We start from the raw sequence: 13,187 nt of genomic DNA, 5'->3' as shown, positions 1-13,187 counted from the left end.
CACGGGGCTCTTGTTCACCCGGGCCAGCCTTGCCCCCGCAATGGCGGTGTAGATAAGCGAATAGTTGCGTCACAGAACACCTGAGTCGACAGCTGCGGCGCCGCCGCCAGTGCCTCCTCCTTCTCTCTCTTAACGTTGCTCTCTGTCTCATCCGTCTTTAAAATGCATTGGGTTGGTCTGGGGTCTTGGTCGCTGTGTGAGTTCTAGCGAAATGGCGCACCTTCAATAGTGATCACGCATGACACCGTGTTCGAAGTGACGCTCGGATTAAGGAATATTCATGGAGCAGCGGACACAGACAACGTGGGCCTGTTAACGGAGAGTGTACTGTTTTCGTAGGTAGTAATCATACAGCGCTAGCTGGGCGCCTGCAGTAGCTCTGCCGAAGTAGGCTGCCAGCCATTTACAACAGCATGCATTCGTGGGCCTGTTGCAGATGCCCGATTAAACGTGTGACTTAACGAGTTCACACTGCTATGCGCGATGTTGTGTAAGTGCCTGCATCACTCATACAGTGAGTGATGTGATCACTTAACAAGGGCCCGATTATTTGCTGATCACACATTGTCTCTACACTGCTCAAAGTGATTGATATTGTTTCAAGATGCGTTTTAGGCTACATCGTAATAACATTTCTACTAATACTCAAATGTGCAACGTGCTTCTATAGGTGTAAGCGTAAAAAAAAGAAACAGAAAAATTTATACAGAAGCACACTGTACGAAATGGCTTTTTTTTTGCTTAAAGATGGTATGATTTGAGGTGCTGATATGCCGCGATGCTCCCAGCACGTGCGCATTGGTCTTTTAAAATATTTAGGACACGTGTCACCAGCAACAGGGAAAGATCTAGTATACTTCCAAAGGCACGTTGTTGTGGCCATCGCCGTGCGTTGTTTTTCCTCGTTTCTGTTTGCTATTTTCGTGCTTTGCTTTCATCTGTGATAACGTTCGTCGTTATAACAGAATCGAGAGAGTATACGAGACTGTGGGAGCTATGTATGGTAGCTCTAGCATAAGCCATGGCTGATGCAACGTATAGACTGCGTCCGCGCGCGTTGGTGTCGTTCGAGCGCTCCTACTTGCTTGATTGTGTTTATCTGAGTATTTAGGCACGGGTTACGTTTGTAAATCCCGTGGTCAATAATCGCTAATAGCGTGCCCCTGATTGCCATCAGAGGATGGGCATGGTTGTCGAAATATGCCAGACGCTTTATCTGAAAGCAAGCTTTGAAGAATTTTTTTAAAAAACAAATACTTTCATACGTGCTAGGCAGTGCCTATTGCAGGCCCGCAACTCTTTAAAAACCAGACGAGCTATCACATCTTTTATCAAATTACAATGAATTAAAATTATTGAGTTATAGACGACAAATTTCTGTGCTAGATAAGGTGCACAAAATACATGTTCGCAGCACTACGTCAAGAAAGCAGGCAATTAGGAAGCACAGCGTCAAATTTGGATTAGATGCCATGGACGGAGCTTTTTGTGAGGGTAGAAAGAACAAGAAAATTGTTCAATTTTGATGCCCTTATAGAGGCAGTCAGAATCGCACTGATTGCTGAATTGTCACAATTCCTCGAATTGTTAGAGGCATGATTAAAGTCAGTAATTTTTTTACTTTTTTCGCAGACCTCTTCGCTAGTGCCACGCCCAAGATCATTTGTTCTCATGTAAAAGAGAAAGCAGAGATGCCTTCACTGTTTGTACATGAAGAGGTAAGTTTATTGTGCGTTTTCATTAATGCTACATGTTCTGAACGTTGTACTTTAAGAATTGTTTTTCACACTCGCTCACTACCCTATCAGAAACTTGATTCTTAGGTGAGTTCAGGCTTTCATAAGTGCCATTTTTGAGCTGTAGCCTTACACTTCACCTCAATTCGGGAATTGGCTGTATGCTGAAAAACCATCTTTATCATATGAAATTATTGAAATGTATGGGTTGTATGCTTCGAGTTCAGTGTAATGTCAATTACACGCCATTTCAAAGGATACACACTACACATTCTTCATATATGGTGCTGCCAGAACAGCACGAACATTATTTTATGAGAAGTGATATTTGCTCTTATTACAGGACGAGAGGGTGCCGCTGACGCCCTGCGTAGTCTACCCCGTCCCCAGCCTAGAGCAAGCCTAGTTCCTGAACCTCCACGTGAATGTCCAAAAAATCTTCCGTGTCAGTAATGACGAAGAAGGAGTGACAGCACTGATGAGTTGATTTTTTTTTTATTTTCAACATTGTCTATGGACGCAAAGCCTTTAACGACCACCGTGATAGAGCGGCTTTTTCTCGGCGTGAGTTTGGAGTTTATCAAAGAAGTTGTTCAGGCAATACGACGCTGAAAATTTAAGTGTCACAATGCCCGAACAACTTTTTCTAGTGTGGTCATGGTAGATGAACAGATATTGTTATTTGTGTAAGTTTTTTGCTTAAATATAGCTGGACCATTCCATGCCAAACGTTCCATTCACTTTGACGACCATCTGAAATGTATTTCAAAAACAAAAAGTGCTTTCTTACTGCATTCAAAACAGTGAACTGCTAGAATATTTCAGCGAGAAAAAAAGTTTTGTTCACGTGGCTGGCTTCTGAACTTCCTGGCATAATGCCGTCTGTGTGCTGTTTGTGGAAAATTTCATTTTAAAACTACCGCTTATTTTTTCTAAAACAAATTTGGTCTACATGTTAAGTAAATGTGTTTGTGTAAGGTATTTCAAGCTCAATAATATTAGTGCAATTTTTTTGCCACATTCGCTTCCAAGAACCAAGCCAAAATGTGTTATCTTTACATTTTCATTGCTATATTGCACTTTGTATGAATATCTGAGCAGTAAATACTTACTTCACAAAAAGTATATTTTAAGGAAAAAATATCTTTAGACCTCTCAAGCTGCAGAAATATACGAGAAAATATTATGCATTTCACAAAATCGTGATTTTTGTCTGTATTGAGATGCAATTTGCTTCATGTTGAGATACAATGAAAACTCATCATTATACCTAAATTGTAAGAAAATCAAGTTCTTTCTATAATAAAAATCTTATCACAAAAAGGACAGGAAAGAGCGCTGTCAACTGAATTTTATTGAAGGTGCTACGAGCGTTTTTATACTGAGCATAAGAAGAGGGTTCATCTGCAACAACACATGTGTGACCGTGACAAAATAATTTTCAACTGAGAAAAGGATACTCTTTTTCGGAAAAGATAAGTGAAGGTGTACTGATGCATTGATTCTTCGCCTTCCTGATAAAAAGTTCTAAAATCTCTCATTTTTTCTGCTTGCTTTTTTTTTCAAAAACCGTGTTTCATGAAACCTAGGACTGCACTTACATTCTTTACGGTGTCCGGCCATGAGACTACTATAGCCGTTCTTAACATTTAAAGCTTGCTGTCTTGCTCGATCATTGAAGCATTGCCCAGTTTGTCTTATCTTTACTTTTCCACATGTTAGCGCTATCTCATACAGATTAGAATGGCATTCAGTAAACCTATTCTAGTGACGAATGGAGCAAGATTGACTATTCCTGTTGCTGTAAGTACATGCACTTTTGAAAGCTTGAAAGGGGTGGAACACAACAATGCCATATCTGCTGGCTCTTTTCCAAAATTGTGAGACATCTTATGTACGTAGTATCGTGTATCATGCAAACATAATTGGTCATTTTCTTTTTCTTTTGGTCCTGTTTCCTTTAATTTTACTTTCTGCAGGAGGGTTTCGCAAACGAGTGTGATGATGCTGTTGTGGTATTGGCTGGTGCTATCAGCCCAGGAGTGCTAAGAATGTTCTGCCTTTTGATAGTGGGCATTCAAAATCGGTAAAAAGAGGAATCGACACCACATGTATTCAGGCCACCCTTCAGAAGTCATGTTAGCACAAGGGTGAGGTCAGGTTTCAAAACCAGAATAAAAGACTAAAAGATGCTGGATATGCCAACAGAATCATCACACCCGTTTGCGAAACCCTCCTGCAGAAAGTAAAGTTAAAGAAGACAGGACCAACAAAAAAACAATGACCAAAACCTTTGCATGTTATACCATATAACGTGTTTCACAATTAAAAAAATAGCCGGCAGATACAATATTAACGTGTTGTTTTCCACCCCTTGCAAGCTTTCAAAAGTGTGTGTACTAAACAGCAACAGGAATAGTCAATTTGCACCATTTGTCATGAGAATAGGTTTACTTAATGCAAATTCAAAGTTTGTAGAAGTATTTTTTATCAGGAAGACCAATGATCAGCGCATCACTACACGTTCACTTATCCTTTCCGAGAGGGAGTATTCTTTTCTCAGTTAAGAATATTTTGTAGTGGTCACGCGTGTCGTCGCGCATGAGCACTGTTCTTGTACTCCGTATAAAAGCGCTCGTAGCACATTCATTAAATTCAGTTGAGAGTCGGTGCTCTTTCCTGTCCTTTCTGTCTCTTCCTGAAGTTGTCGCGATGTGACAAGCACACAACCACGATGAACCAACTCGCACAAATTAAGCTCTTGTTACGTAACACGTAGACCGAGTTTCGCATAGAATGGAGGAGCGGTGCTTTTAAAATAAAATTTTTCACATACAACACCTAGACGGCATTCCAGGAAGTTCAGAAGTCAGCCACGAGACCAAATATTTTTTCTCTCCTAAATATTCCAGAAGTTTACTATTTTCAATGCACCACAAGTTTTTTGGAATACATTTGAGATGGTTGCCAAAATGGCTGGGACATTTGGCATAAAATGACCCAGCTGTGTCATTAGCCATAATTATGCATTACCTATTTTGTTTTTCGTGTGTCTTGACTCAGTTTTGTGTTAGTTTTTAGCTTATTCTGTTTCTGATCATTGTATTGGTTTTTTAAGTATTCGCTAAAGTTATATGTGCGAAAACCCATATATGTTTGCATGTACATCATTTCTCATAACCAGTTGTTATACATCCAGGAATACAAAATGTAAACCACTGTGATTGTATACATTTGAAAACACTATCGCTATATATTTTCGTGTGCATCACTTCTTGGGAATGATTGTGTACATGAAGGCGTATATAGTGAAATCATGGTGATTGTATATATTTGAAAGAATTATAAGTATATATTTGCCTGTATTTCATTCCCAATAACCGATTGTGTACATGAAGGAGTATTAAACTGGAAACTACTGGGATTGTAGATACTTGAAAGAATTATTGGGATATATTGGCGTGTATTTCATTTGTAGTCTCTATGTTCTTGAAGCAGTATACTAAACTGAAATCAGTGTAATTGTACGTTTCAGAGAATTGTCAATGAAGTGAAACTGAAAAAATACAATAAACATATAAGTTGTTGCGTGTGTAGTGTACGTATACGTGAACATGTTACACATCTGCTGACAAAGTTGTGTGGCAGAAGAAAAGTTTATAAGTGTTATTTGCCAATTAAATAAATAAAAGTATGCAAGGGCAGCAAGGCTTAGTTTTCGGTAACGCGCATTAGGCATATACTGTGAAGTATATATAGATCCAGCAGAAGTTCATAAACGACTGTACGTGTTTATATTTTTGCCCACACGCAATGAATGGAGCTCGACAGGTGGCCCACCATTGATAATCAGGCCCACTTTCTTCAAGTAGTGTGTAATCAGTGCATGCTGATATCTATTAGTGCAGTCTAAAGGAATACTGGCACCCCTGCCAAGGGCACTCAACACCCTTGTGCACCCTTCTCGCACCCTCCTTAGTGGGTGCTAAAAAAGTGAAGGACATTAAAGGCACCCTTCTTTAAGGGTGTTTTCGTAACACCCTACAGTTTTTTACATGTACACTCTATTCTAAGGGTGCATGGAAAAGCACCCTTTTTGGAAGGTGCTGAATTAACACCCTTAGGGTGTCGTCCATGTGACAAGCTCATTTACACCCTTCTGGGTGTAAAAAATTTTAATGTGTATGATTGAGGCATGCACCAAAAACCGAAGTTAGGCTAGCTATTGAGAAAGGGACTCGCATGGGCCCCCATTACGCTATCGCATTCTACTTTTGAAGGTGAAGCTCAAGCATATGCGAGTTTTGCCCAACTTACCAGCAATCGCACATAGCACAATGCTACATTTAACGCTTGCTTTAATTTGGTTTCAGCTGAAAATAGCTTTGTATACACATTTCACCTGAGCTGTAGCTTCGTGGCAGATGATTTTCTGCCTGGAGCTTAAGCTTCGCGAAATTCGGACCTTTGCTTTTGTGAAGCCACGTTTGAAGATCAATAATTCTTCTATGTAAAGTTATATTACCATATATTCACCCCCGATGGAGGTGGAATTGTTGTAGGTCCGTGTGCTCAGATTTGGGTGCACGTTAAAGAACCCCAGGTGGTCAAAATTTCCCCTCCACTACGGCGTCTCTCATAATCATATGTTGGTTTTGGGACGTTAAGCTCCACATATCAATCAATCAATATATTCACCCCCCCATACAAACACCACGCGCTGAAGCTACTTTCTCTCTACTTTTTGTAAGCTCATTCCCTTTTTTATTTCAGTCGAAATTCCCTGCCTTGGTTGCGTTAATAACAAGCGAATAGAGCGTGTGGTAGCGGCGAACCAGAACTGCGATGACAATAGACTTATGCCAGTAGTGTCTTACAGGGCCGCTGGAACTGACGTTCTTAGCGTCACCGAAAAGTATAGTCTATAGATAATGCTGATAGACTAATGAAGTGTTTGTTAAAGGAAGCCTGCCCACTACGACAACTCATGCGCACAATTGCCACACGCAGCACACACACGAATACGTGATCACGCACACACACGTTCGCACGCACAGCTAAAGAAAAAAATTACTATGTGCACTTTTCACCCGGTGTCGTATTTTGCACTATTAGTTGTCAGCATGAAAACATGACACGTTTGCCGAGAGCATCGGAATAATTTAAACCTGATACATATATGACTTCAATGCCACATTTTCTTTCTCAAATGAAAATGATAACCGTCATCTCCCTTTTTTTTCGCTCGTGCTCTGCATAAAAAGAGCAGCTCAACAACGTGGTTTTTTGTGACGAGATGTCAAGAAGTGCCACCGTCTTGGTATAAAAAAGCAGAGCAGCCATCGTTGCTCGTCAGTACTATGTATTGCGGCGCAGGGCCTGCGCATATGTTGCGTATCATTTAGGCCAACAACACGATGTTATGTTTCTTGAGTATTCGTGACATTAGCTTAACGACTACAGATTACATTGTTTGTGCTGTGGAGGCTGGCGCTCGCGAATGCTGTTACGTATAAGAGTACTACAACGCTCACAGCGCGGCATCCAACAAAAGGCTTGGAGTAGAAGGAACTCTTACCTCGTCGTTGTAGTACCACTGCATGATGTGAAGCAGGGTGTTGTAGGTCCACGTGCGGCCGAACGACGCCAGCAGAATGGCCCACACGGGACCCGAAGACAGGATGGAGCGCATCGGAACGCTGGTTGGCTGCTGCTCGGGATCCGGAAAGTATGGAAGTATACAAAGAAAAATTCACCAGAAAGATTTTGCGAGCGTTCTACAACACGTTGGCTTTATTATCGACCTGAACAATGAGTGACACACCTACCTGCCGGTCCAGCACTTCTGGTTTTCTGAATATTTATAAAAGGTAGCACAAATATAATACTTCAACTAAATCGATGGTTCTGGTTTAAGTTCCGAGTCATATTTGATGTATCTAATCTCGAAGCATCAGTTCACCAATTAACTGTCAGGATAATTATGAAACACGAAATAAATAGGTACACTGAAAGAGCAAATGCTTTTTTGTGACCAGCTGAGACCGTCGCGTCACCTGATGGAGCACACCTCAACCACACGCTTTTATTTCGAAGCAGCCTCCAAAAAGCTGCTTCGGCAGAGGGGCGAAACACAGTGTTAACCCAATAAGAAATACACAGGAGCACACGATATCCGAGGTACAAGTGCTACTATCAGACATGTAACTCGATGATTAAGGTCACCCCTAATTTTTTTCACATCGCCACATGCCCGCGACGCAATTTTCTATAACACAGTGTAACCCTGTGTTGCTTAATCACGCGTAATAACTAGTTCACAAAGCACTGTAAACTTACTCAACGTTTCCAAACAGCGGTAGACATTGTCGGGACACAAGTGCGCTTGTAGTGATGTTGCGGCGCATAGGCTCCGGCCAGCCCAAAGCTCGCCACTACCCTCTGTTATCACGTGACAACTGACACGGTAGCTGCAAAGCTGCCTCCGAGCACAGCACTTCGGTCACCTAGAACCACTGTTCACATACGTGGAATAGGTCTAAATACTGCCTTTTCAGCAGGGAGGGGCGGGGGTTAAATGCAGAGCAGTCAATGTTCCCCAAATGAGGACACCTCAGTAGCACTGAATCAGAGGAATAGAAGCTAAAAAAGAGTGGGAAAAGTCGAGGAAAAAGGAACCCAGCCAAGTTTTTGAAAGCATTCCAATTTTCTGTACCTAATGCAAAGTTTTCCTTCCGTTTACCTTTCCATTTGGTTTCTAAAACCCCACAGTGTCTTACTTTGAGAGTATTCGCATGACTGGTGGCATAGACATTAAAATGGATAAGCTGTTTAGGCCCGGCTAGGCAGCTAGAATCAAGACACTGGAACAACAATACTCAATCAGCAATTAAAAACACTACATGCTAAACAGAACGAAAAATAGAAGCAAGTACATTCCTGAGAACAACAAACACCAAGAACAAGAGTGCAAGCGAATGTCTTTCTATAAACTCAATAAATTAGCCCACATTCATCTCGCTGGCAATTTCAGGAGGCAGATGGCTGCACTCAATGACGGATGGTTTTGTTACCATCTCTATTATGACGTAATTTCATAGATGCTTTTGTTTCACATGTCAGCATCACCACACTCCTCTTACCTGTATATTCTATTTTCCCTTAGGAAGCTATGCTAAGCGTAACAAAAGAAGGGGAAAAAATGCCGCACAATGAATTACCGAGAAAGGAATGTGCTCCTGTGTCTGAAGCGAGTCGATGATGTAGATCTTTTCCCTCGTCGACACCCCCGGATGCTTGGATGGTGTTTCGGATATGAGGAGGAACCATGGCAACACCCAGAGGATACCTAGCATGCCTGTGTTTAGAAAAAGTTGTTAACGATTTATGGTACTAGGTCCTCTACTACGGCAGGGCCTGAAGCCGTCCCAAGGCATGCTCACAACAAAGAAACCAATGTTTTCTTGCACCGGTACAACATTGAGCTTGTCAAACTAGGGATTCATATAACTCGGGCCTCTTTTCGAGCCCTCTTTCACAACTTATCAAAAAAGCCGATAAGCTGACATCTCGTTAACTTCAATCTTCCTCTCTCTCTCGACAAAGTAAAAAAATACTTTTACTTACTGTCTTTAAATGAAATGATACTTTTGCTCAATCTATAGCTTGATCAAAAACAGTAAGAAAAATTTTAGACCTTGTGTTTCTCACTATATTATGGTAGATTTAGGAGGTTGAACACCAACAATTACTAAATGTTACGTCCCTTAAAGTACCTGTCACTTTTGCAGGCATACGCAAATTACGCGTCATATGATATGTTAGATGCCTACCAACTACAGGAGGAGCAAGATTGCGCCATTGAAATACTCGTCTTCGAAATGCCACACCTTGGGACAAGTACGCTTTGAGAGACAAGTACGCAAAAGGCACAACATGAAGTCTCTGTTCGTTGTCTCCTTCCAGTTCGTTCTTGGTGTGGCTCTCCTTGATTCATGTGGTGACCACCTCAAAAACAATGAAACACTCTGCAGTCACGAAGCTGTGCCTACACAAAGAAACACCCACCTTCAGGTCAATACGGTAAACGAAATTTGAAAGAATTTAAAGTCGTGCGAAACGAAACAAGTACACGTGTAGGTATATATGGAGGACCCTGTGTGGGGCCCGTATGTGCCTTCTAGTGTCCGTGTTTCACTTCGCGCGACATCAAATTCTTTAAATGAATCACCAATAAGCTCACGTTTCAACCCTCGCCATCTGCAAAGGCTCGCACCATGAACCGTACGTAAGTTATAACGCTGAATAAAGACTGACGCAGTTGATCCACAAATAAAAAAGGCAACGTTGAGAACGTATTTACTCTATCCATCATGACACTGCCGGTATCTTTGCAGATCGTGCCGTGGACTTGGCGATATGCACAAGTTGCCTGGCGCGATGTGCCGACTTCACTAACGCCTAAATATAGTGAGTTGTTGGGTCAGTCGGCTAGGCATCTTTGGAAAGGAAGCGCTGAAGCCGCTCAAAGTGAAGTGCACACAAAGGCTTTCCTGCCTTTCCTGGGCGTCTTTCCTGTCCTGTGTATGCTGAATCACTTACGCGTTCCCTTTAGCAAGATTCTGTAAAGCTCTCCAGCAATCGCAGAACGACTGTGCCTTCGACATTGCCTGTTCTTTGAAGGCAAGAGGTGGGGATGCGTGTAGCAGGCGATAGAAGATTCTGTGCTATAATCAAAATCACAGCTTATAACTTGCTGACATGTGTGCTATGCTTGGTATATAATGAAATAATCTCAACTACATGCTCTATTGTCACAGAATAAGGTTACCACCTGTCAAATAAAATTAAAAAAAACACTCACCGTAGAAGTAGAGCCCCGCTGTAGAACTGAAGAGACTCTCGAATATGGAGAATATTTGAAAGCTAAGTAAGCTGCCGAAATGAAGACCTGCGAGGACAATGAGAAATGTCATTGATACCAGGGCTGCAATGAGACAGCTTGATTGTGTACCCTTAAATGCAAACGGCGAAGTCAAAGTGTCACATGGCTTAGACGATTTTAGAATAATCCACTACTTTTTATAGCCTAGTGCATCTCTGAAGTAAAGCGATATTTGTGGCTTGTGCTTAAAGTTTAAGAGTATACTGACGTTCCACTAAGCTGCGACAGGATCTCAAAATCAGAAAAGCAACGCAACGGTTCGGGTGCAGGAAGTACGAATTTCCAAGGTAAACATAAAAACGAGTCATTTAAAATATGTCAGCCACAAAAAAAATTACTGCATACACACGAAATGAAAGATGACGAGTGGGCGAAGCTCCAGGGGATCATTGACCCCCGTACATTGTCCACTCGATCATGCAAAGACGTTACAACACGTGTGTACAGTATAAACAAAGCTGTTTATGAATCACAGTGCACATGTGGTGTTGAGATGTCCATAAGGATATTCTTATGGACATTCCTATGAATGTCCACTAATGAATTCATATAAGGATATCCATATCCATATAGATATCTACATCAATATGGATTTTATTTGTATGCTAATATAAATATCCACATGGCTAGACGCGTTGATTGAATATCCATACGCTATCCATGTGGATATTCATATGGACGTACAAATGAACATGCATATCCACATGGATATGGATATCCATACCATTCCACAGGAGATGTGGCTCGACCCTAAGGAGCTTCACCCCTAAAGGAGACTGCTGTAGATATTTCGCGACTCCCCCAGGACCTCCACATCCTGCACCTCTCAGAACAAGTCTCTGTTCCTGAATTACAGAAAGGTGGGCGAGTTGGTTTGGGTTCATAAATGAAATGAAAGGGGTAGCGCTGGAACGAATACAGAAGGCGAGATGACGACAGAACGTGCGCTGTGTCGTGTCGTCACAGTGCGTGCCCCGTCCTCATCTGGTCTTATGTATTCGTCCCGGCGTTGTTCTTTTTTCATATTCCTGAAATTTTTATTAGCGACTCGAGGAGCAACGATGATGTATGCCGACACGAGGGAGTTACTTCAGTGCTGCCATCGAGTAGATCGCTGCTTATATTCACTAAAGAGAGCCGCACATTTACGAGAGTAATCAACGAGTTCAGGTCCTTATAGATACAGAAAAGATTATATATGTAATATGCAATAAATAAATGCAAGTAAGTAACGTTGTTAACGTGCAATCAAGAATGCCAAGTTTAGAAACAATGATCGCGAACGGAAGCATTGTATTTCCCATTTTGTTGACGTCAGCAGAGATCCTTCATCTCCTGGGATAACTGACTGCCGCAACGATAAAGCAATATGTTCTGGACGTTCCGTACGGCACCACAGCGCCTGCTCGGGTTTTCGTTGCTTCTTGCTTTGAAGAATACCGAACAATATGCCATCAAACGCACGGCTGGCGGTGATGAGTGCAGCGAGATATTTGTGAAGGAGCGCTCCGACATTAAAAGAAGCGGAAATTAATGCTTCAAACTTTCGCGAAACACTTTGAAAAAAGAACCAATCAATACTTGATACAAGCTGGGCGTTTCTTAATTTAAAACGAACCCTGAGGGGAAGTTCCTATTCAAAATATAGAGTGTGCACATGTCATGTTTTTTTATTATTATCCATACATATGTGTTGTATGCGAGTGTGTTATGACAGGTATGTAGAGAAAGCAAATCTACATGCGGGAAAATTGAGTTTCTTATTCAGCGCAGAGTGTCCCAGCCTTGAAATTCACTGTCGATACTGGCGTGTGCGTTTACACACTTCGTTCTGTTTTTGTGACGGGGCGGGGGTGTTTATTTAAAAGCTTCTTTTTGCTTCGTTTATCGTGCTTGTAAACAGTTTGAAGAAAGCGTCGATAGTGTGCCGAAGGGCAACTTTCATCAACAAGTTCTAACTTTTTGTGGGCGAAGCGCTCTATCCCGTAGGTCGTACGTCCTCGATGTACGTAGTATTAGTCGTCGTACTAATAGGTAGCAACCTTCACGGCCGGACAACACGAGCGGCATGCACGCACTCTTTTCAACTGAGGAGGAAACCCGCGCACGTTAATCTTACATAACAAGATAGTTTTATTTGGTGAAACAACTTACAGAGATGAGTATTGGTGACCTAATCTCCAAAAAAAATTCGCCTTGACTTTGATGTTTACTTAAAACCCCGGCATATCCCACGTACAGTGGGAATCAATGATATGCGAAGCACGAATGACAAATGTTGATATGTCACTTTAAAATCAGCACAACGTTACGAGGTGGAGGTAAATGATGCCGTACGTGACTTCCGTGTCATGATTATTATGTTTGAATGTGTGGTTTACCATTGTCATCTATTCACGTCACGTGATACCAAATTTAGTATATGTGAAATTAGCGAATCGGCCGCGAGCACGCTATGAGCGTGGTATGTCATGTTTTTACATGACACGCGTGTAAGGATTATGTTT

At 41.7% G+C, this 13,187-nt stretch overlaps 1 protein-coding gene across 2 annotated transcripts in view; it reads right to left on the bottom strand.

The window, feature by feature from the left end:
* Positions 1-13,187, bottom strand: part of LOC119169665 (vesicular glutamate transporter 3) — a 230,896-nt gene that overhangs the window by 33,443 nt on the left and 184,266 nt on the right. For both annotated transcript variants that reach the window (XM_075887091.1, XM_075887090.1), the window contains exons 6-8: positions 10,600-10,686; positions 8,957-9,093; positions 7,315-7,446 (exon numbers count right to left, since the gene is read on the bottom strand). In XM_075887091.1, the coding sequence (XP_075743206.1) occupies positions 7,315-7,446; positions 8,957-9,093; positions 10,600-10,686 (356 nt within the window). The remainder of the gene's footprint in view (positions 1-7,314; positions 7,447-8,956; positions 9,094-10,599; positions 10,687-13,187) is intronic.

This window comes from Rhipicephalus microplus, chromosome 2 (genome assembly GCF_043290135.1).
Source record: "Rhipicephalus microplus isolate Deutch F79 chromosome 2, USDA_Rmic, whole genome shotgun sequence".
NCBI classification, from domain to species: Eukaryota; Metazoa; Arthropoda; class Arachnida; order Ixodida; family Ixodidae; genus Rhipicephalus; species Rhipicephalus microplus.
Note: the sequence above shows the minus strand (reverse complement) of the source record. Positions and strands in the feature narration are given on the sequence as shown.